This window comes from Eleginops maclovinus, chromosome 24, assembly GCF_036324505.1.
Source record: "Eleginops maclovinus isolate JMC-PN-2008 ecotype Puerto Natales chromosome 24, JC_Emac_rtc_rv5, whole genome shotgun sequence".
In the NCBI taxonomy this organism is placed as follows: domain Eukaryota; kingdom Metazoa; phylum Chordata; class Actinopteri; order Perciformes; family Eleginopidae; genus Eleginops; species Eleginops maclovinus.
In genome coordinates this window covers 9,550,515-9,577,786 of record NC_086372.1, presented here as the reverse complement: position 1 = coordinate 9,577,786, position 27,272 = coordinate 9,550,515, and the positions used below count along the sequence as shown (strand labels likewise).

Below are 27,272 nucleotides of genomic sequence, written 5' to 3'. Positions count from 1 at the left end.
TGGTGCTGCACGTACTCCAGTGCCTCTGTGCACTTTAGTGAGTGATCTATGTCCCCACCCTGTGAATTCCCTCTATTTTGACATGTATCCAGTCTTGTATAAATATTCATCAAATTTCCTTCTTTATTGGGAGCTATTTTGCTCGTGGAATATATGTATTTTTTGGACAAGCCATCAGCCTGGGTAGCCTGCGTTAAATCTAAAGGAGCTTTGGACAGCCAATCCAAACACATTTGGTCATGGCTTTGAAAAACATTACCTCTCACAGATATATAGTATTCCAGACCTGTGGGGAATATGTGTAAACATTAAACTGTAGCTCTGAGGAGCGAGCAGCCGTGCCACGATGCTCAGCTGGAATTACCCCCGTATCCACGCCACGGTCCTCTGAGGGTTTGGGATATTGAGCTTTGCTTGCTCTTTCAAACGTGCACAGGTAGTCGTCATGCGGCTTTTGCAGAAATCCAAGCCCCTGGATTGTTCGTATGGGTGTTTGGTTCACATGACGTACAGCATGCTGTCATGAGGGTTCAGCTTTTATTTTGTGATTTCTTTGGGAGGATTCCACAGGACAGAGCGCAGAAGAGTTGCTTTTGGGTGGAACCCTTTCTTTCTTGCTATTAGTGGAAAACGGTAATGCTTCAAAAGTTAGAAATATATGTCGACATTCCAATTCATTTCAGAGGTGTCGGGTTTAATGATTCGTTTCATTTGTCAAATCTACAGCCTAGTAGTTGGCAATAAAAAAATAAAGTCCAAGGCTCCTGACAACATACAAATACTTTAGAAAAGACATACACTAGTTCAAGAAATGATGGTGTTACGCTTTCATCTACTGGTTCTGGTCACACACTTTCTGGCCATGTTGTTTCTTATTCTGGTTTCAATCCTATTTTAGAGACTTTATAAGGAGGCCGTATTATGCTGTTGGGGTTTTCCCTATAGTGTGTTGTATAGGTTTCTGTGCATGTAAATGGTCTGCAGAGGGAGTTTGTATCCCACACCCTCCTCGCCCCTTACTTCTGCGACATAGTGACATCACTACCTAACACGCGTACTGTATTGGCTAGTGCTCCAACATATTGTACTTGATAGATTAAGGGGTGGGAAATCTCTAAGTGGTTGACAATCACAACAGAGCTGGCCGACTAACCAATCAGAGCAGACTGGGCTCTGGTTTCAGTCTGAGAAAAAGAAAGAGCTTTAAAGCATGGAGACATGTCCCAGGAGAGACACTACAGACAAACCTGAAAATCATCATAATAGGGTCTCTTTAACGAACTCCAGTGCCTGTTTCCATCGCTAAAATGGATTTAAATCACAAACTTATGAGACATCACCTTCTCCTTAAAATCCCAGGGAACAACAAAACTTCACATTTTGGCCGGCAGCGATGAGCTGGGGCTTGTCCAACCGGAAAAGAAACCCAACAAGCGTTTAAACCTTCAGCAAACCTGACAGCAATAAAAGGTTTATTTTGCGAGCCAGCTCCCTGTGCACCGGTTTGAGAGCTAACATGTGCAAAAAGAAACTCCTGCTCTTTCTGGTCCCCTGTCCACCTGCAGTTCTCCGCGGTGACCTCATGGATTACATCACCATGAGAACATGTTCACCGGGGACGTGGCCTACATGCCGAACACCGGACTCGACCCCGGGTCGCGCTGGATGGACGCAGTCTGTCGCATCTCAATCCCTCCTGCAGGAAGCTCCACTGAACATAAATCACACGGAGTAAGTGGAGCCACTGAGCGTCATAAACTGCCTTCACATACTTAAACAAACACACGGGATCCGCTATCCTCCTGCGCTGCGTTAAGTCAAAGCCAGTTTTTACAGTCCTCTTGTAAATGTAGTGAACTGATGTTTTCAATTAAAGCCGCCTCAGAGGTGAGCCTCTACCCTTGATTCATAAACCAACCTTAATAAGTTTTCATCGAGTCGTATCTCTCGAGTCGCCGCGAAGAAATACGCCCGGTGAGGTCGGCCACACAAGAGCGGGTCCAGCTGTGAGAGGAGGTGAAGGTTTGATGTGAGCTGAGGGAGGAAATACTCCTGCACATGAGAGGTGAACTCTCAAACAGGCTGCTCCCATTCCAGTACTAATCAGGGAGAGGAACTCACCCACTTGAGTTTAAACTGGATCTCTGAAAACACCGTTTCTTTCTGAGTGGACAATAAAACCTTTCTTATAAATATGTAAGCTTTAAACAGGACGCTCCAAAGGATAAAAATGAACATATTTAGCAGAAAAATGTGAAATAAAATGATTGGTTGACAATTTTAAAAGCGGATATTGAAACCTGAACATATATGAGGACAAATAAGTGAGTTTGGATACAAATAATTGCACGAATGCTTTAGCAAAGACCTTGAGATTTGAAAGAAGTCCATGTTTCAAGAATGCAAACGTAAGAAGTATAAGTGTGTGTTATTGGAGCTGTTATTATAGCTGCTACTCCTCTCTAGGTTCATCCAATATTCTCCGTAAAGTCTCACAACCTTTTGTTTTAGCTAAATATCATTGACTCATATCATGGATGAGTATATGTTCCAGTCTCATACATGCTTCTAGAATTATTGTTGGAGGACGACGAAATAGATATTTTTTGTTACAAACACATTTTCCTCCCCACCTGACAAGCGAGGGTGTGTTCCCCTTTGATATCCAAACATCCACACGCACAGTCCGCCTGGTTGACTGCATTCATCACGCTGAAAGCATCACCTCTGCAGCCCGAGTCAAGAATGATGTTATTACCTTATCAAAGGTGGAGGTGTCTGCTGCTGCAGGGGGAAAGGAAAGAGATGGAGAGGGGGGGGGGTTGACGCTTCCCTTTGACTGGCTGGCAGCCGGCGGGACACCAGGCGTATTTATCCCTCGCCGCCGGCTTATCAGCGGCGCCTGTAAATCTACCTGACAGCTCTTTACAGGTGCCGTTAATCCCGCTGATTCAATTCATTTTGCTAACTGCTCCGATGCAGCCTCTCTCCACGGGAGAGATCAAACCCTCGCTCCATTCTCGCCGAGTTTAGTTTGTGTTGTCCCCGTGATGGAAATCCACTCTCTCTAACGTGGAGATGAAAGGTGTAAGGCAGTCTGCGTGGCAGTCAGATTATTCCCGCCAACATGTTGCTGCACACAGGGATTCACTGTTTTTTCAAACTGTTATTTACAGAGGAGAGATTTGCTGTGCAGGTATGCCAGGTTGTGCTACACGCTCGCATGTATCCGTACCCCAAAGCTGTCCTGTTAAACTCCAAAGGTGCTGAGAGGCTCTATTTGGATCCTCATCACACTGATTTCCATTCAGCTTTCACTCAAATATTCACTGTTATTCTGTGAGATTTAGGTGGCAATTCAGAACAAAACCTTCCTCTGGTTTTCTGCAGATAATGATGTTTTTATACAACTTAGCTTCCTTTTCTCCCCCCATTTCACTATCAGTGATCTGTCAGACGGTGCACTGCAGTGTCTCAGTTTGTGTTCACACTGAGCAATAACATCCACCGTTCACTGGAAACAGGGGAACATGACGATGACCAACAAATCTGTGAGGAGCAGGTCACCTCTGTCAAGCTTCCTCATTTCATGCACAGGATCTCTGTCTGTCTTGTACAACTTTAAGAGAGGTTCACTCTTGCAGCATCTCTCTCAACTGTAATTTATAAGTACCATGTCCTCCGGAGTGGGCCAGAGGAACTAATCTAAGAAAGATCTTTGCTGTCATTGCAAAATAAATGGAATTTAAGAAGACATTTGGCAAAGATCTTGGTCAAAGGTCATGCATAACTGCACATCAGCAACCGTGCAGCTGTCCTGGTCAAGGACGCCAGAGTAGGAAAGGAAAAGTGAAACATCTCAAGACTCACTTTGATGACTCAGTGGTTATGAGCGAGGCCTCCACAAATCACACAGTTTTAAATCAAAGTAATAACCTTTGTCTGCCCATCGTACCGTACTTTCACTTCCTTCCTAAATGCAGCTCCAAGCTTCCAGTCCTGGATTCTCCAAGGCCTTTTTTTTTTCTTCCTGATCCTGAGTGGGCCACTCACGAGGAAAAACAGGAGCAGATAGAATCTTGGCAGGTTTGCGTGTTTAAACGGAGCAGTCACCTCCGCCCGGCTTCCTGCCGCAGACATCAAGCACCAACCTTATCGTTTCCTCGCGGTGATTAGTCCGCTTCCTGGTGGCTGCTTCACAGGTTCAAGTTTATGCTCCGCGTGCCTCAGAGCAGCGTTTCTCAACCTTTCAGTGAGTCACACACTGATTCTACAAGATCAAAATGATGCCATTTAAAAGTAATCAGTACTTTAATTGACTATTTCCCTCAACAGTTCATAATCTGTTACATCTGTGTGCAAAACTCCTATGATGTGGATTTTTTTGATATTATATGAGCAATTGTTATTATTTGTACGGGAGATTTTCTCCATGCTCATGCCCATACTGCACCTCCTCTCCTTTACATGTGGAAACAACACAGTCGGTGCATGTCTGTGTTTGTATGTTGATAAAGACGCCTCACAAATACTCTGTCAATAAGGGGAGAAGACTGGATTTCAACCAGCAACCTACATTCATATAACCGTTTGTTGCCCCCCCCCACCACCCCACTCTCAGCGAGCTGTTTTCCTGCTCCTCTCTGATGGGACGTCCTCTCTCCGGCTCCGAGTTGAGGGGCGTTTATCTCTGACCCGCAGGTCCGGCCCCGCTGTCTCAGCTGCCAAAACAGCCCCATTCAACATTGTGCTGAGTTCATCAATGCTCCGCTGACACACACACACACACACACACACACACACACACACACACACACACACACACACACACACACACACACACACTGCAAAAGATGCACCCAATGAAATCACAACATGGTATTTTGTTAACCTCCGTCTTGCTTTTACACCGATGCAGTGTCACTTTCTGTAGGTGGCAGTCTCTCTTTTAGGGATATTTTTCATAATTCATTACAAAAAAAGTCTTGAAATATTTTAGTAATCACGTTTGAAATATTTTCCAAAATATATAGATATTTTTTATAATATTTAACAGATGTTTGTGTCACTCAAAAAGCAGTCTTAAAACAGCTATATTTTAAACATGGAGCTACACACCTTCATTATGCGGAACCTGAAAGCATTTCATTATTTTGAATAAATATGATACTACTACATCATTTCAGGACTGTGTGTGGAATTAATGAATGTTAAGCTTTATATTAACGACGAATGACTCTAAAGTAAAGCTGATATTTTTTGCAGTGTACATACAATCCCAGATACAGGACAGCCTCCGTGGGTCTGGTTGGATATCTGGGGACCTCTATGACAACTCCACCGCCTCGTGCCTATCAACCTCCGACAGGTCAGGTCCTCATTCGCACACAAACACACAGATACACACACACACACACACACACACACACACACACAGACACACAGACACACAGACACACACACACAGAGGTCCCAGACCCGCGACCTCTCCCCTGTCACAACTGTCACTTGACTTCAGCGAGCAGAAACCGCTTTTATCAGAGAACCTGAAGCGCAGCTCTGACAAAGCGGAGGAACTGCCAGAGTCTGACCCCTGTGTATATTTAGCAGCCGCTTGGCAGTCGCCCATCCCAACTGTCGAGGCTGTCAGTGTACACACACACACACACACACACCCCCACCTCACTTTGATTATGTTGAACGGGATTCACAGGGGGGCGCTTTCACTGTTCGCTTAATCGCACGCATTCAGGTAAAGTCGTGAAACACCTCCGCCATGTTTGACTCTTCAAAGCATGTTCCAACGTCAAATAGTCTGCAAGTTGTCTTAGTTCTGACTCCGTAAACACCTTTTTTTTAAAATCAATCTCCTCGGGGAGGCAGGTTCAACTTTAACGAGGGTTTAATGAAAGCTGATTGTAGCGACGTGGCGTCCAACAGACTTGATACCTCAATAGTAGGCTGCTTTTTGCTATTACTGTGCCTTAACAGGTTCAAAATCTTGCTTCAATCCAATTGCACTAATTTGGGTTATGATTAAATGATATGCCTTGAAACCGTCAAACCGAGAGGACAAGAATTGGACAGTTGACAGGTTAGTCAACACAAAGGTTGACATCCAACATCAGTGTTACATCCTCTCTTATAAAATATAAAGCATGCCTGTGTCAGACCGGGTGGGAAATGACCTAGTGTCCTGGCTAACAAACTTTCCCTGATGTTAAGTTTGATAGGCCCAGTTTAGTCATAAAACTATGGCAGGATTTACAATCATGTTACATCATCCTATAAAGAGGCATTTCACAGATTATCAGCTTTCAAATTGAAATGTAGAGCGACCCTGCACACGTGTAGTCTCCTGTGCAAGTTTTCGTGAACTCTTTAGTGTGTGTACAGTTGCAGAGGTGCATCCTGGTCACATCTCCACTCAGCTGCTTTTTGTTTCGCTCCTTGAACTCTGTCTTTGCACTCAGCTTTTTTTGCCGTTTGATGATTTTTTCAAGAGCTCTGCAGATGTCACTTCTTTTCAAACGGTGCATATCTGACCATTTCATCTTTTATAACCCTCGTAACCCCATCACCCTGCCATCGTTTGATGAAGTAGGCCAGAGCAAGTGTCGACATTAGACATTCAGCATCAATGCAAAATGAACCAGGGACCCTGCGCAGTCTGAGGCATCGACCGACTTGTAAAGATATCAAAAAGTTTGCCTGCTCTTTGTACTTCTTGCACTTATTTCTGGAGCAGAACATGGAGCCTCGCATTACCGTGGAGGACTGTAGTGTCTGTTTGATGTTTAAGACTGTACTTTTATTACTGCTCCATATTAACATGACCTTATTCACCTGCTGCTAAATCAACCGAAAGACCATTTGGGCCAACAAAGTAGGAATTTGAAACAAACTGTAAGATCATTTCCACTTCTGAGAGACATTTGCTTTCATAAAACCCCAATTAATCCTCGTCTTCCAAGCTAGTGAGTCCCACTGTTTGTACGGTGTGAATGAAGCTCCGGTGTATTAGCATACGAGCCCACCTTTGTTTGCCCTCTTTGCATGTCAAATCGATGCTATATGACATGTGATTATCCTGGTGTAAGGAAACGCATGAGGTCTCCCTCGCTTACCTTCGTCTCGGCAACCTTAATGCAATGAGCAGCGGTGCGGTGGTGCGAACTCTGAGCTTTAGACGGTGTTTGAAACTCGTACACACAGAAAGCGGGATGGTGTGAATTATTACAGAGCTCAGGGTGGATGTGTTCTTCTTCCACTTCCTTTTTTCTACCTACTATGCCACCCTATTTCACCTCTTTCAGTTGTTCTTGTTCTCCTTGTTCTTTTCTCTTAAGCTCTTTTGTCTATGTGGTTCTAGTTTAAGTATACTTACTTAATTAAATACCTTTTAACTGAAATGGAAGACAGAAGCATGTTAGAAGTTGGTCCTGCATTCTGCGTGTTCAGTCTTGCAATACTTTTCAGGCCTGGGTTAAGTTTACACACACAGTATTCCAGCGCTCGCTCTGGCTGAGTGCCATGCGCTGCTTAGCGAGAATCTCAAATTGAACCTAATCGCTTCTCCAGTCAGCGTGTTTAAATGGTCTTTTCGCCAGGTTAATGGGATTTCTGCCGAAAGGTCTGCACTCGACGTCTAAAGTGGTCGAGACAATCGCAATGAGCTCTGAGTCAAGTGTGATTAACACGCTGACCCGCCTGCAGCCATCGCGCCTCTGCTGCCTCTCAGCTCAACTGGAACTGTGTTCAGGTCCAGTCACATTCACTTGTTAGGATGTAAACAAGGACGTGAGGAAGCAAAGAGTAATGAGAACAACAGATAGGGAAAAAGTGAATCCCACAGGAACACAGCTTGTTTGTTTTGTTCCTTCAATTGATCATAATTGACATAACCAGAACTAGGGCTGCACAATTCATCTGTGATGAATCAAAACCACATTATGGACACGTGCGATATCCAAAGCGTTTAGTCGTCGGTAACGGCTTTCCTTGTTTGGTACAGATCGTCTTTAAAAAATCACCTCATGATACATTTAATATGTTCAGAATCATGCATCCTTTCCCAGGAAAACTAAAGTGTATATCAAAATATTAATGGATTAAAAAGCTGAACTATTCTACGGCCTCCATGGCTTGTGACACCGTTTTTCATGTGCTCAGCTAAACTGCCACAGACTCCTGAACACCCAACTTTGTATTCACTTGATTAATGTTTCTTATCTCTGTGATTTTCCCCCACATGACAGCTATTTCACCAACAGCTACACTCTTGCTACTTTACACATAGTATGTTGTCTAACTACCCGACCCTGATAATGGAGCGAATTGTTCCGCATCGATCCCCGCAGTGCTGTGGCTGTAATCATCCGTTTGTGTGGGTCAGTGTCTGCAATGATTTCTCTCTTCTTCTGCCCTCCGACCTTCATGTAGTGTAGAAGTGAGTGTGTGCGGTGCTGTATTATTGTTGTTGAGCATTAGACAAATGAACCGTCGTGTGAGGCAGAAATGAGCTGCGTTATCACTTCTCATGGCTTCCTCTGACTGATGCAGCGTCAGTGAAGCGTTGCTGCCTCCGCATGAGTGTCAGCACACTTACTTCTACCTTGGTGAAGACTTCCTGCATTGTTTTCTATAGCAACATAATATATCCCTGTGTCTCAGGCTTAAAAGGGCCCTACTTGCTCATGATAGTACTTAGTTTACATGCTTTAATGTTCAAAAAGCTCTTTATTTTTCCCATCCTGCCTGTGCTGCAGCTCCCCTTTTCACCCTCTGTCTGAAACCAGAGCCCAGTGTGCTCTGATTGGACTGCTGGCTCCCAGAAAAATGTTATATAAAGCATTTGCCTTTGCCTTAGTGTAGAGACACATACTACTTTCCTCTCTTAGCAGCAGAGGTTGAAGGCCCGTTATATTCATTATACTTCTACCTCCCAGTTTTTTTCAGGAACTCTCTGAGTGTTATCCTGTGATACTTTTCAAAAACAACCTGCAGTATATACATTCACAGCAGCAGGAGTTAAAGAAAACATCAGGTAAAATCTCCAAAGCCCAGAGCTTATAAAGCATTCTGCCAGCCACAGAGTTAAGCCACACCTTCTTTCCGTGGAAAACTGCCATCATTTATTTGAATGTATTACTTTTTGATGTTGCTTCAGTTGTCAGTGGATATCTCGTTGGGGAGGAAATCTTCACATGTTCAATTCAAACGCTGCAGGCAAAGGATTTCTCCTCCCTACTTTTGAGAGTAGCTTGCCTTGGAAATTAGGGTTGATTCTGTGACAGCTACAGTACACGTGAGAACTAGGTCACACATCATTTAGGGTACTTACTTACCAGTGCTTAAAACAGGTTACTCGTGCCCACCTAGTGTGTTAGGAGAGTCTTTTAAAGGGCAGTTATTCCATCAACTATGACAGAGCGCTTTCAATTAAAGTGAAAGTAAAACACCTTCACATGTTGTGGTGTTCATGTGCTGCTGGGAAACTTCTACGTTCGTGTAGCGTCAATGTGTTCCTGCTCGACTGTGGCTGAAGTCAGCCGAGCAGCTTAAGTATAAAAAAAAAAGGATTTCTAGTACGACTCCGAGCCTGGTCTGCTGTATTCAGTTACTAATGTCTGCGCTTCGGCTCGGAGCGGGTGACATCATATTTGACATGAGATGCCAAGTGTGAGAAACTGAATGTGTGTGTTTTGTTCTCTTCAGGGTGTGAAGGTATTAAAGCAACTGGCTGGATAAGTTGAGAGGCTGACGACTGATGGGCGGGAACAGCTGCACAGGTATACACACACACACACACACACACACACACACACACACACACACACACACACACACACACACACACACACACACAGACACACACAGACACACACACACACACACACACACAGAGTAGTTTCTGTATTATAGTCCCTCATTTCTACTGTTACTGTTGGAAGGGCTTTCCTTTTCCACTTGACATACTTGTTGTGTCGTTTACAGTTAAAATAAACTAACTACTAAAATAAATATATTAAATAGAAATTTACTTTTCAATAACATTTGGACATCCTGCATATCCTCATCCGCTTCAGGAAACATTTCCAGGATTAAATGGTAGGAATTTAGTCTAAAAAATATCAGTAGTTAACTGTTTCCAAATACAGTTTAGGACTGGGAAACATTAAAGCTCAGTGTTAGTGTAAAAGATGTGCTCCTGAAGTGCTACACTGGTGAAACCTCAATGTATCATCCTGTAACTGAACACTACAGTCGCATCCTGAGGTGACGATGAGCCAAAATGGCATCACTTACAATAATTGTCCTTAAAATTCCTTTGGGAGAAATTCTGAGTACACACACAATCTCACACACACAGTTTCACAACAGGTGCAGAGGAAGATCAAGTTGCAACACTTTTCTCCCCCCCCCCCCTTCCTCTTCTCATTCCCGCCTCTCTTTTTCTCAAATTAATGCCAGCGAGAGCAGCTTTAGAGACATTTCTGACGTGTGTGTGTGAGCAGGAAGGAGGGGGGGGTCGCTAATAACCAGGCAAGGTACACTAATCTCCGATGGCAACATTTGGTTTACCTTAAGCTGGAGGGACAGCTGTATTAAAAGCAGGAATTATCCTAATCAGTTCAAACTCCATCCTCCTCCTCCCTCCCCTCCTTCCTGCTTCACCTCTTTGCATATAAAACTTCCACATTAAGCTTAAGAGTACAACGGCTTAGCTGCTGTTCGCCCTACATCTGTCTCCTCTGCGCCACGACCAATCAGAAAGGTGGATGGAGGGATGGCGAGGGAGGAAGGGAGGGGAAAACAGAGGAAGGTGTAGGAGAGGGGGAGAAAAGATGCAGGACGGCAAATGGAGAAGAGGGGGAAGAATGGAGGAGGAGAGTGATGGAGGATTTTTACTTGATTTAAAAGTGAATATATTAGATGTGCTTTATGATCTCAAATAAGGAAAGTGTGTGTGTTGTAGCAGCATGTAAGCAGGTCATTAAACAGGAGTGTAATATTTAGAACAACAACATAGCTTCAGATTTTGACACCAGGTGTAATTGATTTCTCACGTAGCTGAGCATTGATTTGATTCTATGTTTTCCTTCTCTATTTTGCCATATCATTTCCACAAAGCCAGGTGTCGGCGCTAATGACACCCTGACCCTGTTCCTCGGTGAGGTATGTGTGTGTCCGACCTGTTCCGGCTGCACTGCAAACAGCTTCTATCTGGATTTTCTTTTCCTTTTTTTTTTTTGCCTCTCTCCGAGGCCCTCGGCACCATAAATCCGACTGATTACTCCGCACCCCTTTTGCTTGACTGAACCTTCACAATCAGCCGTGGCCGCCAACAATGAGGCCCTGATGAATCAAACATCCATGGCATTAGTTTCACCTTGCTGCCCCTTTCCCATGCGCCGCCGCCTCTTTGTCAGGCCCCGGTTTGATGAGAAGGACTACTGACACTGGCTGCACCTATTGATAGACAATTCTGTAAAGACGGACCCCAACTACCCTACCAAACCCCGAACGCTCCTCCCTCTGTGTCCCCCTGTTGCCCCCAAAAATAAGCGACAACATTTGATTGGGGCTCTGCACTGAAACCCCTGCTGCTGGTTTGCTTTATTGGAATTTCTCAATGTTATGTATATTTACCAACTCACATACAACTACCGTGATGTTATCAAACCCAAGGAAAAAGAGAAGTGACAAGAAACAGGAAGTAGTTTCAGGTGCAAGGTAAATTCTCCTGTACATTTGAGAGCACGTTAGATAATGCACTCAAAGTAGAACTACTTCACCATTCCACATGATAAGCACACGGACATTGCATCAGATTATATTCCTTCTCCTCATATAATCCTTTAATGGGAGAGAAACATAATCTTCACCTTAATTCTTTTTAAGCTTACATGCAATGGTCTTTCAACCAGAAGGTTGTGGGTTCGATCCCAGCCCGAGCAGTCAACATGTCGATGTGTCCTTGGGCAACATACCTAACCCCGATGTGCTCCCGATGGCACGGCCAACGGTGTATGAATGTGTGTGAAAGGTAGCTCCTAGAGCAAAAAACTGTACTGCTCTGTGTGAAAGGGTGTGAATGGGGTGAATGACATGTAGTATGTGAAGCGCTTTGAGGGGTCGAAAAGACTGGATAAAGCGCTATATTTAAGTACAGGCCCATTTACATTCTACCCCTAAACCTCCACTCATGCAGGTTATTTTAACACGGACCTATTGGTTTTATCTCTACATGTATCTGTGTTGAATGAGCCTGCCATATTGAGGGAGTAGACTGCTCTTTTTGGTTACATAAAATGGCTTGAAAACATCCACTGAAGTATGTCATGTTGCTTTGAAGGACTTAGGATGTAACAAATACTTGAAAATTGGATGTGCAAATTCATCACAAGGTTTATCATCCCCAGATATTCCTTTTGTTTCAATTCCGACGATATTCTATGATAATAATATTACAAAATACCTTTAAAAATCTGCCATGCTACGTTCAATAAAGACACAATATGAATTACCCAATAAAATACCATTTTAGACTATGCCATTTTCTGATCAACTCCTCCACCCCTGCACATTGGTATCAACAGCAGCTTTTTATTAACCTTTAAGCGGCACAAAGGTGCGTTTCCGGACTCGCTGTCTTTATATTTGTTTAAGTATAGTATGGAGCAGGCAGATGGACCATGCCGTGCTATCACTAACAGAAGATCAAACCCTAATTGTACTGTGAAACTGTTCGGGGCCACTAACAGCGAGCACAGAGCTTGGCAAACACGAGTGTGTGTGGGGAAGGAGAGAGAGAGTTGCTATAATGCTCAAGGCTGCTTCTAATGAGAGAGGGACCCAAACACACTCTGAGCAGTGAGCGCTCATCCAACGTGCTACCCACAATGTTTTATTCATTGAGATATATTTGATTATATTTGAATTTAATTGACATTTGGAGATAAATGGAGAGTTTCTTCCCAAAAATGAGACATCCACTATTTAACAAAATTAACACCTCTTAAAAAGTGATGACTGGCATCAAAGTAAGTCACATTAAAAGCTTCTGTTGAAGTAAGATGATTGTTCATCACCAGAACGAGGCCTTGAGAAAAGAATATGCCAATATTGGAGAAGATTGACGTCGTTGTGGAATAGCTCAGTCCTTATTTTCAGACTTTGATATTACATATATATCCTGTACCTTCAGGAGTTCTATTGTGTGTTACTTTATACTTCTAATGCAAATATTATACTCGTTAGTCCACTTTATTAAGAATTTAAACTATTTGGGATATGCAGAAGGGGGTGCAGCAGGTGCACACCCCCGGTTTTCGATTGGAGACATATTGTGCAAGTTTAAGGACATTTATAAAATGGTTTTGCAAGAATCTTCAGGAGGTACTGTACCTATATCATTCTTTATTGGCTATGATTCCACAATGTATTCACTACTTTATTGTGCGTGCATTTATATAATGTTTGCTGAATTCTTTTTGTAATTCAGATTCTCGCTACGGAGATCTGTGGAGTTACTTCAACAGGACTAAAAGCATACAACCCATCAGCATACTGCCAGGCGTGGCTGGCAAATACTTTGACTCTCACGGATCATTTAGGTAAGAAACATCCAATCACAGAGCCTTAAAGTCTGGTTTACGCTGTGGTAATCTGATCAAATGTTCAGCATTTTAAATCACTTGAAATCTGTCTACGGACCATTTGTTTTTCGTTCTTGATCCAGTAAACTGAAGAACCTCTGAGAGGCTTTTTTTCGTTTTGCTTTTTACTATTACTCTTTTTTCTAAATGATCAAATGGTCATTTGTATTACATTTGCTGTTTTATTTCCATTCACAACAAACTAAACATTCTCACGAGTTTCCTTTAAAAAAACAAACTATAAAATCCTGATTTTTCACCAATAATTAAAAGTTGAAATACTTTAAAGCTTTGAACGTAACATAGTCCTATGATATTGATCAGTTATAGCCACATAATGTGAGTAAGAGGTTTTCTTACAGCTCCATAAAGGTGCTAGATGAAACTATGTGGTTACCGTGCCATTGGGAACTCTCGTGTATACCTTAAAACATGGTAGATTGAATAACCTTTATTAACACGTATTACATCCTCAACGTTATACATGAAACACGGTGTGCCCTTGGATGTACGGAAAAGCTTTTATCTTCTAGAACCCTTTTAAGTCTAAAACAGTTCTTTGCTGCAGCACATGGATTGTTGAAGCTTACATTGAAGCTTACATGCAACAGAGGCGGTTTCTGTGCACACACACAGACGTTTGGAGTATTTCCATGGCATAAAAAATCCCTCTTTGTTCGGGATGATGGCTTCCCTTCAGTCTCAACATGTGTCCGGCCCAGTGAGGTTTAAATCTGCCCACCTGTCCACACACTAATCCCCCCAGCCTTATTACAAAACTGTGCAATTAATTAAAGGCTCAATTGTCGGATTAGTAACCTACATTCAATTTGATACTCGTATCACTAACTCAAGTATGTACCAAAAGTGCTTTTTTTCCAGGATTTAGGGAAAAGAACACTGGCTCCAAAATAAAACTCTTAAAACGAGTGTCAACTTTGAGTTGTTTCCAGGAAAATGATGCAAGAACAACCGAGGTGGCTTTAGTGCAACAGCAGTGCTATTCTAGTTTACAGTGGCATCACGGAGATTAAGATTATCCCCGCTGTATGTTTACAGCATAATGAAACAGGCCTCATATAATGACCATCAAATCTGGATTAGGTCATTCACAGCAGAGGGGGGGAATTTATTCCAATGATTATTGTGAGCAGGTTGTACCGCACAACAATCCCTTCCTTGGCTGACGTATGCCTGAAGACCTCTGACACGCACACCTATACACACACACACACACACACACACACACACACAGATGCATCTCCTTCTGTTCAATTGTATTCAGTTGTATTCGATTGTGTGGCTCATTCACATGTTGAATCACACACACACACAGGCTGCAAGAATAAGGGGTGTGTGTGTGTTTGTGTGTGTGTGTTTACAGGGCCGTTACAAAAGCAGGTTACGGCAGCACAGAAATGACACGGTGCAACAGATGATGGGCATTATCCCATCAACCTGCTGTTTCTGTACACACTCTGTCCCCTGTGTTCTCTTTGAAAGGACAGCAGGGGGGGGGGGGGGGGGAAGAGAGGGAGAGAGGGAGAGAGAGAGAGAGGGAGAGAGGGAGAGAGAGAGAGAGAGAGAGAGAGAGAGGGAGAGAGGGAGAGAGAGAGAGATTCCTTTCACACACACACACACACACTCTTCCATGCACACACACACTCTGCACCTGTCACAAACAGCCTGTCAGAGCAGGAGAAAAGAAACTTCAGCCATGAGGAAGAGCTGTCTGTGTGAGCCGAGATGAGTAAGGCCACGACTGATTTAAGAGAGAAAACGTGTTGTTTTTAAAGACACAGTAGCCAGGCTTGAACACTGAGTTTTGAGGATGTCAGTACCCATAAATCCTGCATCGCGTCGTCACCAAATTTCTCCTGAAATTTTAAAACCCAAGACTAACTCTTGATAGCCCTGTTCTCTTACCGGACCCAACTGCAGCAAGGACAACGGCTTGAGCTGAGAACTACCTTTATTCACAATCATCAACACGACCAAAACCATCTCCCTTTGTAAACTCAAAAGAACCCGGAAACACGAACTTAAATACAAACAAGACCAATCAAGAAGACGAGGCGCAGCTGGGGAGGGAAAACACAAAGGCCCCAGGTGAACACAATCAGTAATCAGACAGGAGGGAGAACCCAGAGACAGGAAGCAGATACAGACATGAGACAGGGGGGGAACACCTTTCATAGTAAAACAGGAGAACAGACAGACCGTGATAACACAGAAAATAAACAGATCATGAAACAGCCATGTAACTTAGAGGCCCTTTAAGTATCCCCTCCCCTGTAGATTGTTCTATAGGTTTTTTGTGCATGTAAATGGTCTGCTAAAATCCCTGTGTCCCCTGAGTTTCTCTCGCTATGCAGCATACAACAGGACAGACTCCGATCCATGTTACTCAACACCATTATCCGGCCTTAAGAACATACATTTATTCTGTGTTTAAGTGCGGGCAGGATAATGGAAGCTCGGCTATTTATAGGAGCGTCAATTCCACTCATGTACTCACTTATACTTGGGTATGAAAATATGAAGCATGTTTGATTTAAATCAGGACGTCCCAGGTGAGGGAGGACCCTGTGAGGGAAGTTCAATTCAGGCATGTCGACGTTCCAACCTGACAGAGATATCCAGGATTCCATAAAGGAGCAACACAGGCCCGTGTATCAGCAAACACAGGATCCGCAGACATACAGGTGTAAAGCTTGTGTGTAATATACCTTGCCAGAAGGTTAACTCCGCCGCCTGTAAATTGCCGCCGCTCCCCCCCCCCACCCACCCACCACAACCCCCACCGGACAATAGGCTCAGCAGTGGCCTGGTGATTGCCTCCTTTCAAATGGAAATGCCGGTCGCCTCTCTTCTGCCAGGTTCCCCTAAGCAGTGTACAAATTACAGTTTACAAGGCATGGAGGAATAAAAAAAGAGGCAGAGAGCAGATAGACAGGAGAAGAGAAGGTGGGAGGGAGCAAACGCAGAATATCTTTTCTCTCGCTATTTTTTGTTCTTTTTTTTTATATATAATTCTCCAAAGTGACATGTAAATTAGCCTTTAAGTGCTCCACTCGGGGACTGTGATCGTGCCCTAATTGTCGCAGTCAATTGTGGCCAACAGTCTCTTCAATCCAGGCAGCTTTTGACAACAAGCACGCCAGGATCAAAAGACGAATCATCGACTCCCCTCCCAACACACACCGACACACGCTCCTACAAAGAGAAACGGTCGAGGTGAGAGAAATGGAGGATGTAAAGAAGGCAGGAAGTGATGAACACAACAGCAATTTGCTTCCCAAAATCCTTTTGAGTGTCGAGATAACAAACGCCGCGGATGACACTGCGGGGAAACAATGGTGTGTCTAAAAATGAGCAGTGGAGGTGCACAATGCATCCAGCAGACTGCGACTTTTCTCCAAGTCCTGCAGGCCCATAAACTTCAGCGGAGGATGAAACAAGATATGTTTGTCCGAGGCAGCGCTGAAAAATAATGCAAACATGTGAAACGGCAAACAAGCGAGCTGCAAAAAGTCTGGAGCCTTATCAAAGAGGCCAAGGGCTCAAAGCTGACTGCTCGGCAAACTTCTGCCACAGAAGGTGAAGAAAGACCAGTTTGCTGCCATTTAGTTTATAGTTATTGATTGTTGGGGCAAGACACACACACACACACACACACACACACACACACACACACACACACACACACACACACACACACACACACACACACACACACACCATGTAGACGGTTTAAAGGTTTGGAGGCAGTATATCGAGTCATAGCATCTTTGTTTTGCTGTACTGTGCTTATTATCTGTACGGCGTAATGTGCTTTTTCATTATTAAGGGAAGGGAATGTCCTTTCACAAAGCTTCGGGTCTGAATTCAAAACTAAGACATATATCAGAACTGACAATTAGAGGTTTTGCAAAAGATATAATGCTGCTCTTTTGTTTCCATCAAAGGACACTTTTATACACCCTTAATATGCTGTATGAACAGTGGTGACTAAGACATGATTAACACTCTAATATGTTTGCTGAAGCAACTCAAAGCACTTAATTGAGGTTTTGATTAAAATACTGTTCTTTTTCAATATTTAGCCAAAACCACAATCTTTCCCAAAACTTAACCAAGTCTGTCATTAATCTCAGCCTAAGCAAACATCGACCACATGCATCAAACCCTGGCTTCAAAAGCATACTCTCTTATTTATATTTGAGTCATTAAAATACACAGTGGAGATCCATCATTCTACCTTTAAAAAAACACACTTCCCTCGGGATGTGGGTGTCCATTTGCATGAATTATGGGTAATGAAGTCCTCAAAATATACAAAAATGACCAGCCCTAACCCTTTACATAGAAAAACGCTGTGCATATGAGTGTGCGTGTTGTATTTGAACTATTAAATGTGGTTGCTGATCATGTTTCCTCTGCCCTTATCAAAATATAGCAAGTTCGTGTCTCCTCCATTCGCAGTGTATCATCATGTGGAGCGATCGGACTGAAAATCTCTGAGAGCCGGACAAGGTTCGTGCCCGTGTAAGTCAGATCTTTTAATTCTATCTCTGTGTCCTGAGAGGATGTAAACTCATACACAGAGGCAGATATTAAGAGCACGCCGATATGCAAATGTCTGTCGAGATTAGAGCTGTAACAATTATTCAAATGTTTGATTAATTATTCATCGGAGACGCCGTCAATTATTAATTTCAGCGAGCGATAAGTCCTCTTTTTTCCCTTCTTCTCCTTCTCTGAGTTACAAACTTTTCTTGTGGGATCCATCAGAGTCCCAATCAAAACCACTTTTATTTGTCAAGTGCAATAAATGTGCGTAAGCCACATCCCATCAGATGCATGGACCTTTTTCTACTAGTAGAACTGTTGACCATTTAAAAGGCTTCACCCTCTTTTTAAACTGCGGATGAAGAAGCTTGTCACGGCATCCTGTGCTGCACTGCATAGCTAAACATCTGAAAGGCATGTTACTGTATGTGCAAATGTGTTGACGTGACTCCCAACTTTAATATGTTTTACATGTAAATATGGTTAAAGCAGGTAATAAACAGCAACAGCATATCAATTCACCAACAAGGTAATCAATACATTTAAAGGATTAGCTGTAACACTGACCATGTTCCCGAATAGGAGAATACATGAGAGAGACATTGACGGTATAAAAGAGTTAAAAAACACATGGTCTTTGGGCTGAAAAATAAAAGCAAAAGTAAGGTGTCAATTAGATTAAAAGGTATCACTTTTGCGTCCCTGATACTAAAACAGATTAAAGTTTGTATTCCCCTGCCTTCCCCAACTTGTTCTGAGGATCCACAGAGGATCTGACCTCAGTCTGCCAGACAAGAAGAGGAAAAAAGATGCCTAACACACAACACGTTTGTCTTTCTCTAAGAGTCTCAGTCGAATAAGTGGTCATTTGTAGAAGCCTCTGCACAGTCTGCAGCTAACAAGAACAACATAAAAAATCAATACTTTTTTGGTGTAAGCATTTGTTCCTGCAGGAATCTGCTATGCAGCGATCTTGTTCTGCTTTCTTCTTCAACTGAGAGATCAGAAATGCTCCGAAAGGAGTTTTTTTTCACTCCCTCTCGCTCATGGCAAATGTAAACTAAATTCATTTTGCATGTTTGAGGAGTTCTCGCAGATCACACGCTGGAGCCTTCGCCTCTCGCTCTTTAATTGTCCGTCAATCTCTGGAGTTGTTTTGGTGCTGAGGCTCTTGTGGTGGCTATCACAGCCAAGCCCCGCCGAGAGATGTTCAGTTTGATGTTGCAGAGCTGGAAGAGCCACAAACAAGCGCAGAGAGGAGATGTGATCTAGGATACTCTTCTCTGTCGTGCATTCAGAACCTCTGAACGCCAACAACGACCGTTATTTTAATTGAAGAGAGGCAAACACTGGCTTTTAGGGCTCAAGCACAAACTGTGTGCTGAGGGTCTAACACTCCAGAGGCCGCGCTGCAGTCACTTGACAGCGGTTTTGAATTGTACGAGTGAATTTTTCTAAATGTCCCTCTTCTTTTTGTAGACCCACTTTCTGGTCAAGCCAGCTTTGTTTGATTTTCACATGAAGCGCTCCCAATTATATTTACATCAACTCCTTCAGCTGGGGGCGGTTGTGAGAACTTGCAATGACTATTTGTTTTCTTTTGTCTGTCTTTAATTGAAAATGTAAGTTGTATAGTTTCCTAAAAAAACCAAAAAACCACTGGACAAATAATGAGAGAAGATTTGCTTTATTTATCACAATTTTAGAAATGTCAAAATGAATTACAAGTGAATGAAATAGAAATTAAAAAACCAAGATACACACATCAGCAGTAGAACATACACACAATAGAAACAGTGGATATATACATATCAATAGTGAAGGATATACATCTAAAGGGTTTATAGAATAAAGAGGTATAACTGAATAACCAGCGATCTGTGCGAGGGGCAGATCTGAGTCATTAAGAGGCGTTTCACCCCAACACCAAATCCTCCCTTCTTACTTCATGTCTGAGGGATGTCATATGTCAATGCATGATGCAACTGCGGGGAAAAGCATCACCACCCAACACACGAGCATCACTGCAGCACTGCTGTGTGTTGCTTTGAGAGGAATAACTACGGTATCTCGATAATACAACCCGAGACAGATTCTAACACACCTTGATGTATTACGAATTTGCCTGAGAGTTGAAATCCTGTTGAAGTTGATTTTATTATCCCGATAAGAATCAACGTCTGGAGGAAAAGCTGAGTCACTGTTTTGCTTGGAAAAGAGTCAGAGTTGTTTGTGCCAGCGATTTAAGTGTTGGCACCAGTGATCAGCTTCCTGCAGCTCCAGGCCAAAGACATCAGTGTTAGCATCACATGTAACTTGCAGCCACATTAGTGTAGCTAACTTTGACCTCTCCACTGTTGTTGTATTGGCAGGAGCTTAAACCCCATCTACGGTTACACTGCAGATAAATATTTAAGGACATAAATATTGTGTCTTTCCTCAGAAATATGACCTCTGTTTTTTTTATTCATGATGCAACATCTCCAACTGCGACCCTACAACGATGACAACCAGGAAAATGTATGCCGACATCACGCTTTCCACACCTGAGAGATACAGGTGTGTTTTTCCTTTGTTATGAACACACCTACCTGTGCTTCATGGCAGGGCAAAACATTTCTTACCTTTTATATTATTGTTAAAAAAAGAATGGTTTGACCCGAGTATCGAAAAAGTGTCTCAATAATAATAATAATATCCTCTTCCTCCCAAACATTTCATTTATTTTAATACAAGTATTTACGTCAGCCAACGCCTTACATTTAAACCAGAGCCTTGAATTCAAACTCACAAATGATCAGAATGAATATCTCGATTGTGAACAGTTTGCTGGAGCTGCTGGCTCTTTTTTCCTTTTCTTTTCAAGAGCAATACTGGGCATATATTCATGACTGGATGCCCCACAATGTCATGTGACTCTCACAGATCTAAATTAGGCCAATAATCAGGGACGCCTGGCGGCTGAGAGTTGAATGCACAACATGTACACAAAACTGTGTTTGAGTCCCGAGGCGTGTTCTGCTGCGGCATCTCTCCCTCTCCGTCTTCCTCCACTGTGTACCAGTGATGGCTGCGAAAACAAGCGATTACGGACATTTGTTATAGAATGTGAGAGCAGGCCGATGCTCTCTTTATAAATATCAGATAGGAGACGGTCAGCCATGTTGACTAATGACCTGATTTGAGTGCGGATCTTATTTCCCTCTGTTCTGAAATCTTATGATTACCTGATCCTGTCACATTTTGATATGAAGAGAAATATGTAAACTATTAAAAGGTAATTATTTAACTGTAATTGTTTAAAATCACCCCCAATAATTTGGCTTTGACCTCTGACCTTGTTACTTTTGGTTGCTTGCTTCAGAATTTGACGCATGTACATACAGTATAAACGAACAGTCTGAGTGACTCGGCTGCTAAAAAATGCTCATAATCCTGAGATCCGGAAAGCTAAAATGATCTTTTTGTTGCTGTTCCATGAACTCTGAAGGCTGGTGAGACTTTCCGTCATGTGAAAGCAGCTGGCGAAGTTAATACAACATAGTAGTGAGAGTATGTGTCTGTTTTGGAAGTTAAACACTGGTATGTACAAACACAAGTGGTAATTAAACTGACAGATTCTCTAAATACTACGGAACATTTCTACAACCCCTCTGCACCACTGTGTTTGTGTTTACGCTGTCAAAAGAGCTAAAAATGGGCCTCACCACACACACTCACACACTCACACACACGCTGAAGCAGAGAGAAAATTAGGATTATAATCTTGGTAATCAGCAGTCATGCCTGAGGCTGACAGCTGCAGAACTGCACAGCTCCAATGTAGGTGTTGGACATTAAAAACCATTAAACCCAAGTGAATTTCCACTTATTGATTTTTCTGGGGCAACATTTCAACTTCAGAAAAATAAGCCGGGGCCGGGTAATGTGCTGCAAAAGCTGCCTTTTATTTATTTAGAGAAAACATACAAACACAGAAGATAAATCATTGAGCAATCCAGTCGAAAAAAACACAATTTATTAGATAACATTAAAATAATTACAAATCTGTCAACCTGTTTTCGTTGACAATTAATCTAATTTATAACAATTTTCAGAAAACCATCTCTTTTCTTCCTCTTTCTAAATGTGATCACACCGGTTTAATGCAAAATTAACAATCACAAAATGGAGCTAAGAATTATGAATTCATACACGTGTGTTTCTGAAACCCCCCTCACCTCATTTAAATCAATATATTCATTAAGCACCAGGTCCCCCTATAGGTCACACATCGACTGTAATCCGTTTTCACGGTGAATATACGGCCCCACGTAGGAGAGCCTGCGCGTAAAAAAAAGAGGCGAGAGGTGCCACTCCAGTCTCGCTTCAATGAATGGGACACCGATCTGGAGCAAGTGTGTGTGAGAGGGAGAGAGAGAGAGAGACTGTGTGTGTGTGTGTGTGTGAGAGAGAGAGCCAGAGAGAGAGAGAGAGAGAGAGAGAGAGAGGCTGCCGGACTGCTTCGTTTACATGCAAGCACCGTGGCAGTAAATTACGCATGACAATAATTCGCCCAGGACTGGATCCACTTTCGACCCGAGGAAAACGGGAGGCTGCACCCCCGCTTCTGCCCCCCCCCCCCCTCCTCCCCCTTGTAGTTTGATATGAAGGAAAGGGAGAAAATGACTTCATTTCGCGATATATATATTAGGCTACTCAAATAATGACAACAATGAAATAAACTTACCAAAAACTCAATTTATCTCTCGTGGCTGAGTCCTTCGATTCAAGCAGAGAAGTTGGAAGGAAAGTGAAGCCATGTATACAATTACAATAATTACTATAATTATGTAATAATAATAATAATAATAATAATAATAATAATAATAATAGTATTGTTATTAATATAATGAGAATAAAATAAGTGGTATTCTACTAAATCAGAAGCTTTGAAAAGCGTTTAATATTTAGAATGTGTAATCTCATAGGAGCCTCGAATCTGATTTATTTTGCTGCATATGTTTGTTTTTTTTGGGATGGAGGTGGATGGGGGGGGGCGCCATCTACCAGTTCAGCCCCTTGATTGATGATTTAATTAGCCATACAGTGGCGAACTGCAAGAGGACAGGACACAAAATAATGCTTTATTTACATAACCAATCACTGCGCTGAAAAGGTGGAGTCTCTCTCTCTCCCTCTCTCTCTTTCCCTCCCCCCCCCCTCTCTCTCTCTCTCCCTCTCCCAGTCAGACATTGCTCGAGATGGCTGACTTCTTTAATAAATGTGAGATTCATCCTGTTGAGTGGCGTCCAGAAGGGAAAATCTGTCTAATAACCCTGGAATACTCCTGTGATAGTGCTGTAATATTCCTGCAGGAACTTCCACGTCACTTTATTCTACTTTATGGCATTATTCCGGCTCCTTTAGTGTCCTCAGACTGCTCCTGCACTCATTTCTGTCACTACTAGGTCACAGTCATAGCTCCATAATATCGCACAGTTATTCTGGATTGACTTTTGTAAGGTATCCGACAGAACATGGAAATAAACAGAAGCAACAATGCACATTATTATTTGTAACTGTATACATGCAATCCCACAGACACGTACCTGCTGCACTGATTGCAGGTACACTGCTAATAAATCAACAATCAACGCTGCTCTGCAGAAAAAGTGAATCCAAAGTTTTTTTTTTACATATTTGCTATTTTAATTTCCCCCTAATAATACAAATCACACACTCTGCAAAATGCGCTGAGAAACTCCAAACTAATGTCCAATAATTTCCAAGAGAAATTATATCAAAGCAATCTGAACTCCTGACATTTAAACTCAATACAAGACAGCGTCGGTTGGAATGGAAACAAGTGGAGCTACACCATCACTTGTCTGATTTTAAACCCAACAACAACTCTAAGTGACGGACGGATATGTTTTGCAGCGTAGATAAAATGAACCGAACATCCCAAACCTTTTGCAGTCGCAGCCAATTACAATAATGAAGAATATGTGGCATCGCCTCCCCAACTCCTGCATCCTGCCGTATCAAGCCTGCTATTTCTGCAAATTTAACCGAGTGGAAATAGGAATACAGAAAAAAAATCCTTACATGACTGCGGACGGCGTGGACGCGCTCCAAGTTTCTTCCCCCCCTTCTACATTAACACACACACACACACACACACACACACACTGATTGAGGAAGAAAGGGGAAAAACACTGTCGTCTGTTCTTGTCTCTGCGCCGAAGCCCGACATAGTTGGTTTCACTCAAAAAAGAGAAGAGATGGAGAAAGAGAGAGGAGAGTGAGGGAAAGAAAAGAGGGGGGAGAGAGGGAGGAAAGAAAAAAAAAAAAACTTCAACCCAGAAGATGCTCACGTTTGGCTCTCCTCAATTATCCCCTCCCGTGAAGATAGGTGGCGTGCGTTTCAGGGGGCTTCTCCTCTGTGTTACACGGCAAAGAAAAGGAGGTGGAAAGAAAAAAAATGTCATTAGAAGAGGCGTAACACGTCAGTCCCTACCCAGGTTTGTTTCCTGGAGTGGGTGTAAGACATCAGTTGTAAACCTGCCCTAGCAGGAATAGCGGTCCCTCCCTCCTCCCAACTATTTCTAAGGCTTTATTTCTAAGGCTTTATTATCACCGGTGGAAAAGGATCCGCTCACCGACGCGCTATCATCCCTCCTCGCAACTACTATCCACAAGACACCTCTTTGCACCCCCTAAAAATCAGGTATGTGTCTTTTCCATTTTTTTTTTATTTACAGCATTTTTTTTCCCGGATAAATGTTGGACGATAAACTTCCTTTCTCGCGCGACAGAGTTGGAGCTCAACTTCGCCTCACCTGCACAGGTGGAAATAGGTGCGTTTGTTTCGAGATGGTTTTCCTCTTTTTACCTCCGTGATGTAGCGGCGCGTGGAGGTTCCTGAAAGCCGGGAAAAAGGAGCTTGTTGTTGGGCTGCACAACACCGCTTATCATGGGAGAAACAGGCGATATGCATCCCATTTCCTTCTTTAGTCTTCATCTTATTTTATTTTATTCTAAGCGTACAAGTAGTTCCAAGTTACATAACATCTTGTCGATATGCACCTACCCTAATAACGGTATTTGCTGATAAAATAGCAGGCGATCCGAACATCCCACGCAGTGATTTGACTCTTATCGCTTTTGTTTATGCGCAATTTGTCCCTTAAAGAATGTCCTTATAGTCCGGAGTCATTTGGCACATTTAAACAATTATTTCCCATCTGTTATTTATTAACTGTTGACAAGAGGCTTTGGATTGAGTTTATTAAAGCTCGAGGTGCAATTTTCTCAGGCGAAACCAAGTGTTTATTGAAGTTACATGACTTTCAATCAGACCTCACAGTGATTTCAAGCTGGGGCTCAGGCTCGCTTTTCGCCGTGTTTAACGTGAGTTTCTGGATTTGACCCTAAATATGTCAAAATGTGATTTATTAACCAGCTTCGCGTTCTGTGTCAAACTGGGAAAGCGAAATTGTGGACAAATGTTGTCACTTTTAATACAAAACATTTATTTTCGTAAAAGTGAAGGAAAATACAAACCGGGTTGAGAAACTTTTCTAAAAGCTAAAACAATGTAGGTATGTCCTCGCTGCAGTGGCGATATGAATTGTGGTTTTGTCTAATAAGAGAAATTACAATTCCCTTCCTCCTGCTGTTTGCTTCGCTGTTAATGCCACTAAGCTGAGAGCCGATCAGCTGAAAATCAGAATTAGATGGACACGGATGCCCTCGCCGCTCCTGCTCATGCTTTCACCCACGGCTCTTTTTTCCTCTCTCTTTTTTTTACAATCTGTCCCTTCATCCAAGTTCCATTCGCTGTTTCTTGTCGCGCGTCCGGAGCAAGTGGATCTCCTCGCTAATACCCACGTTGTTGGTGTTGCTGTGTGTGTGTGTGTTTCCCGTCAGATACCAAGCTGAAATCAAGGAATCGAGTCCATGCGAGCTGCCATCTGATCCCACACACACTTATCAATGAAGCAAGAGATCATGGCGGATGGCCCCAGGTGTAAGAGGCGAAAACAAGCCAACCCGAGACGGAAAAACGGTAAGAAAATCACGGGGGGAGACTGAGCAAGCATTCGGGGGGGATATCTTTGGATGTACGCCTGGTTTGAAGCTTTCCACTGCGGTTCGGGGGTGTGTGAGGCTCCGCGGCTGGTGCGCATTTCTGCCTTTACGCAGGGATAAAGGGACCGCTATCCGGGGAGAAACTGTGCGTAAATGTCTGCCACGCGAGCCTTTGGAATCTTTAAAAAATAGCAGTTTTAAATTTCATGTGGTTATTTTGTGATGTTTGCGAGGATGTTAGTTGGAAACTTGGTGGATGTTTGAAAGTTGGAGCGGGGGTTGTCGCCGGGACTCAGCCCGCCATGGGGGGACTGTAACGGTCACATCGCTGGCTGCAGCAGGCTCTTGCTGCTCGGTGTAAAAGTCCAATCTTGCGACTTGAGTTTTGATATTGCTCTAATCCGCCTGCTGGCGTGCCATAGCCGTGATGTGTTCCCTCTTTAAATAGGCCTTTACGTCACCTCCATAAGAAACATTTTAAAGTGATTTACCCCCACATTGTCGCTGTTTTCGGGACAAGCAGAGTGCTGGAATAATTAATAGGAGATTGTGTTGTTGCTTCAGTTTTTCTGGCTATTTGTCCACCTTTGTCTCTTTGTGTATTGTAGTGGAAGCATTATGTATAAATTTGGTGACATGTCCGATAAATGCTGGACATTAATTGGGTCTGGACTGGGAGCTGGAGGTGGAGATTTGTAGGTTTTTCTTTCTCCATTTGACTGCACACTTTCCCACAAGAGGCAAATCTGCAGTGACATTTCCTGGCCCCGTTATTCCTGATTATTCTATATATGCTCCAAACACAGCGAAAGCAGTGTGTGCTGTGATTCAGGGCTTTTTATTTGCTTTCTTCACAACAGTTTTTTAATCTCTGCCCCCACAGGTTATTTATCTAGATCAGATTTCATTTATTGATTTCAAACAATCAATAGCAGACAAGCATTTTGTTCCACACTAAATAGC

General features: G+C 42.9%; 1 protein-coding gene across 2 annotated transcripts in view; it reads left to right on the top strand.

The window, feature by feature from the left end:
- The first annotated feature begins 24,527 nt into the window (after positions 1–24,527).
- Positions 24,528–27,272, top strand: part of zeb2b (zinc finger E-box binding homeobox 2b) — a 77,825-nt gene continuing 75,080 nt past the window's right edge. For both annotated transcript variants that reach the window (XM_063877969.1, XM_063877968.1), the window contains exons 1-2: positions 24,528–24,945; positions 26,148–26,286. In XM_063877969.1, coding sequence (XP_063734039.1) covers positions 26,214–26,286 — 73 coding nt within the window. In that variant the 5' untranslated portion in view covers positions 24,528–24,945; positions 26,148–26,213. The remainder of the gene's footprint in view (positions 24,946–26,147; positions 26,287–27,272) is intronic.